Raw genomic sequence first — 4,092 nt, 5'->3', positions numbered from 1 at the left:
TGAATATTTAGCTGTGATCAGGTCGCTGCCCTCTCCTTATCTTTTTAAATGCAAATCGTCTTTTAGGGGTAGTAGCTATATACCCAGCGCCTCTCCACGTCACCTGCCTTTGGTGTGTCTGGGCCATTACTAATAGAGCCTTGTAAACAATCGTTAATCATGTAAGGACTGCCGGCCATCGGATTCGGACCGGGAGCGCGGACCGGGAGCGCGGAGCGCAGCGCGGGGCCGCGGCCCCTCCGCCTGCCCCCTCCCCGCCCCGGGCAGCCCGGCCCAGGCAGCAGCAGCAGGCGCGCCGCGGCCAGAGCCCCGAGCAGCATGCGGAGAGCCGCCGCCGGGGCCCCGCCAGCATGTACGTGAGCTACCTCCTGGAGAAGGACGGGCCCATGTACCCCGGCCCGGTGCGCCACTCGGGGGGGCTCAACCTGGCGGCGCAGAACTTCGTGGGTGCCCCGCAGTACGCGGACTACGGCGGGTACCATGTGAACCTCGACGGCGCCCAGTCCCCCGGGCCGGCCTGGCCCGCGCCCTACGGCGCCCCTCTCCGCGACGACTGGGGCACCTATGGCCAAGGGGCGCCGCCGGCCGCCGGCGCCGTCCACGGCCTCAACGGGGGCTCCCCCGCCGCCCCCATGGCCTACAGCCCCGCCGACTACCACCACCACCACCACCACCCGCACGCCCACCACCACGCCGGCCCCGCGCCCCACTGCTCCGCCGGGGTCGTGCAGCCCCTCAACGCCGCCGCCAGCGCCGCCGCCAGCGCCGCCCCCGAGCCGCTGTCCCCCGGTGGGCAGCGCCGCGGCCTCTGCGAGTGGATGAGGAAGCCGGCGCAGCCCCCGCTCAGCAGCCAGGGTAAGTGCGGGCCGGGGCCGGGCGGGCCGGGACTACCCCGCCGACGAGTCCCCCGGGGCGCCGCCGACTCCCCGTTTCACCGGGCAGCTCGGCAAAGCCTTTTCTCGGGGAGAGCTCCCAGAAACAAACCCCTCCGAGGGTCGGTCCTCGGAGAACAGGCCTGCCGGGCTCTACCGACAGCGCTCAGTGCTAGTGCCGGGCCGGCGCTCGGCCGGTGAGCAGCCGCTGTCGACCCCGGGGCTCGGTGCCCGGGGTGCGCTCCGGCGGAGCAGGGTGGGATGGTCTGGATCCCGAAGAAACGCTCGTTCTTCCTGCCGCTGCTCCGCTCTCCTGCTTATAGCCACTTAGAAGATTTTTATAACCAATTATAGTCATATAAATCATCGGCCGGTGTCGCTCCGCATTTGTTTCTGAGTCACTGGGCGCCTGCCCTTTATTAAGGTCTCAGCGCGGCCAGGCCTCCCGAGCGACAGCGGCGGCCACTTGCCAGCCCGATCCCTGCGGGCCGTGCCATGCCCTGGCCGGGCCGGGCCGTGCGAGGGCGTGCCCTCCCAGGTCAGGCCGTAGCCGGCGCCGCGCTCCCTTGTGATGTTAATACCCCCGCAGACCCTCTCTTTCATTCCCACCGTGCATCTGCCAGGGGACATGCGCGTCCCGCGCTTTGATATACGCCTTCCACGGCTAGTACTTCTCTTTTTCTTTTTTAATTTTCTTTCTTTTTTTTTTTAATTTTAATTTTTTCAAATATTTGTATATAGTGGCCGGGAAAAAAAAAAAAAAAAAAAAAAAAAAGGATTACGACTTTCGCAGCGAATAATGACTTATGGCATTCCCCTCTCATCCCCTGCCTTGCGTGACCGACGGCGGGGCCGGCGGAGGTGCCCCGGCCGGAGCGGAGCGGGTGTCCCGGCTGCGCCTGTGGCCGCCGGCCCCGGGGGAAGAGCCTCGGTGCCCCGGTGCCGGCCGCTGGCACTGCCACGTCTCGGGCGCCGGTGGAACTCCTACAGGCCCACCGCGCTTCCCACAGCAGCCCGTGGTGTTCCCACAGTTTGGGCTTGTGCGGTGGTGGCCGGTCCCTTGTCTCCATTCAAATTCTGCCTTTGGAGCCAGTGTTTATGTTAATGTGCAGAGCTGGGGGGATGAAAGCGCCTGCCGCCATTTGTTCAGTAGTGGTAATTCAAACAGAATGTGGCTGTCATTAAGGCTTTGAGAAGGGTTTTTCTTTGATAAGATCTCCTTGTCCTGCATTGTTTGGGATTGTGTTCCCTATTCACTGGCTCTGGGGAGTTTTCTCTGATCAGGCTTGTATCTTTACAGGGTGCTTTTGTTGTGGTTTGCAGAGAGTTTACCTGAACAAAGTCAGCCTGCTAGCCATTAAGCACCTTGGGGGCAGAGACTCCCCGCCTCGGCTCCCTGGGGAACGGGAGGGCCGGGGACACAACCAGTCAAACAAGAAACCCTCGGGAAAAAGGAGGTCAGCGGCTGCAGCGGTGCACTCCCACCGGCTGCTAGCTGGCATCGCCTTCGGGTTTCCTTGGGTTTCGGTGTTTGGTTTGGTTTGGGGGTTTTTTTGTTAGTTTGTTGGCTTGGGTTGTTGGGTTTTTCTGAGCTCTGAGGTTGTACGTCAAACTTCCAGGCTTCCCAACAAATCCCTGTAGCTCCCGTGCCGTAACAGAAAAGGGGGAACTGGCCGCTGAATTCACGAGTGCTTCCCGGCAGCCGCTCCCGATTCTCCGCCCTTAGACGGCTGTTTCTCGTTTAGAAACGAAATCACCGTGCCCTCAACAGGCCTTTTCTTTCTTTCTTTCCCTTTCCCTCTTTCTCTATAAAAAGTTTGTTGTCGCTAGGGAAGGCAATACAAAACCAAAAGCCAGCAAGTGCACAGTGAAGGTGTCCCCGTGTGAGGCAGGGCTGCGCGGTGGGGCCAGGGCTGCCAGCCGGGGTTGGGAGCTCTGCGCCCTCGGGCATGCCTGGCACTGATGTCCCACGTCCCAAGGAACTGCGGAACGTCTCCGCTCCTCTGCTGCGCTCAGCAGAGCCCAGGGCAGGGGGAGGCGAGCAGCAAGCCCGGAAGGGGGGGGATAGGACTGCACCTGATCGCTCTGCACCGCAGACAGAATGGCTGCGCTCAGCTCTGCCCTTTGGCTTTGACTTTCTCAACCCTGGCTTTGTGCTCCGCAGTTAAAACCAGGACGAAAGACAAGTACCGCGTCGTGTACACCGACCACCAGCGGCTGGAGCTGGAGAAGGAGTTCCACTACAGCCGCTACATCACCATCAGGAGAAAAGCGGAGCTGGCCTCCAACCTGGGGCTGTCGGAGAGACAGGTCTGTCCCAAAAGTGGCGCTCGCTGTGCACGCCACGTGTGCCCGGGCTGCGCGGAGGCAGGGATGCGCGGGGTTGGGATGCGCGGTGTTGCGATGCTCGGTATTGGGATGCGCGGGGTTGGGATGCTCGGTATTGGGATGCTCGGGGTTGGGATGCGCAGGGTTGGGATGCTCTCGGTGAGAGCCCCTGGGAGGGGGATAGATCCCCGGCAAGCTGTCCCTCCTCACTCCCCTCTCCACCTCCTGGCAGGTGAAAATCTGGTTCCAGAACAGGCGGGCGAAGGAGAGGAAGATCAACAAGAAGAAGCTGCAGCAGCAGGCGCAGCCCGGCGGCGCGGAGCCCCTCAGCCCCAGCGGCTCCTTGCAGGGCCCCGCGGCGGCGGGGGCGGGCTCCGCCGGGCTGGGCCCCGCCGCCCCGCAGTGACCGCGGCCGGGACAGCGGCGCAGGGACTGCTGGAGGGCGCAGCGGAGCGGGCCGGGTCGGGGGCACGGAGGGAGCGGCCCCCGATGCGCTGCACCGCCCCGCGGGGCCGGCCGTGTGTACAGGTGTACAGTGTTTGTGTCTCGTCGTCCGGGGGAAGCGTGTCCATCGCTTTCTTAATATTATTATTATGTTTGGGTGCTTTTTTTTACCCCGGAATTTGTTAGGTAAAGTGGGGGCGCTGCCTGTCAGTCGACTCCCGGTATATCTCAGGGATCGGTCCAAAAGACCTTTGCAATGTTGTTGGGCTAATGATGAATTTTAGCAGGAAAAAAAATAATTAAAGCACATGTTTTTTTATTTTATATTTTATTTTATTTTCTTCTTGCTACCATGAATATGCAAAATGTTCATTCTGCCCTGAGGGTCAGAGCAGACAAGATAAGGCACTGTTTAAACGTTCAGAAGTGAATTGCTTAATGTTAGGCA

The 4,092-nt window shown here is 61.4% G+C and overlaps 1 protein-coding gene across 1 annotated transcript; it reads left to right on the top strand.

Annotated features, from left to right (window-relative positions):
* The first annotated feature begins 350 nt into the window (after positions 1 to 350).
* On the top strand, positions 351 to 3,606 carry CDX2 (caudal type homeobox 2). The gene is made up of 3 exons (XM_058800391.1): positions 351 to 855; positions 3,037 to 3,182; positions 3,433 to 3,606. The coding sequence occupies exons 1-3, from the start codon at positions 351 to 353 to the stop codon at positions 3,604 to 3,606; spliced, it is 825 nt and encodes a 274-aa protein (XP_058656374.1).
* The last annotated feature ends 486 nt before the right edge of the window (positions 3,607 to 4,092 follow it).

The sequence above is a fragment of the Ammospiza caudacuta genome, chromosome 2 (genome assembly GCF_027887145.1).
Source record: "Ammospiza caudacuta isolate bAmmCau1 chromosome 2, bAmmCau1.pri, whole genome shotgun sequence".
NCBI lineage: Eukaryota > Metazoa > Chordata > Aves > Passeriformes > Passerellidae > Ammospiza > Ammospiza caudacuta.
Note: the sequence above shows the minus strand (reverse complement) of the source record. Positions and strands in the feature narration are given on the sequence as shown.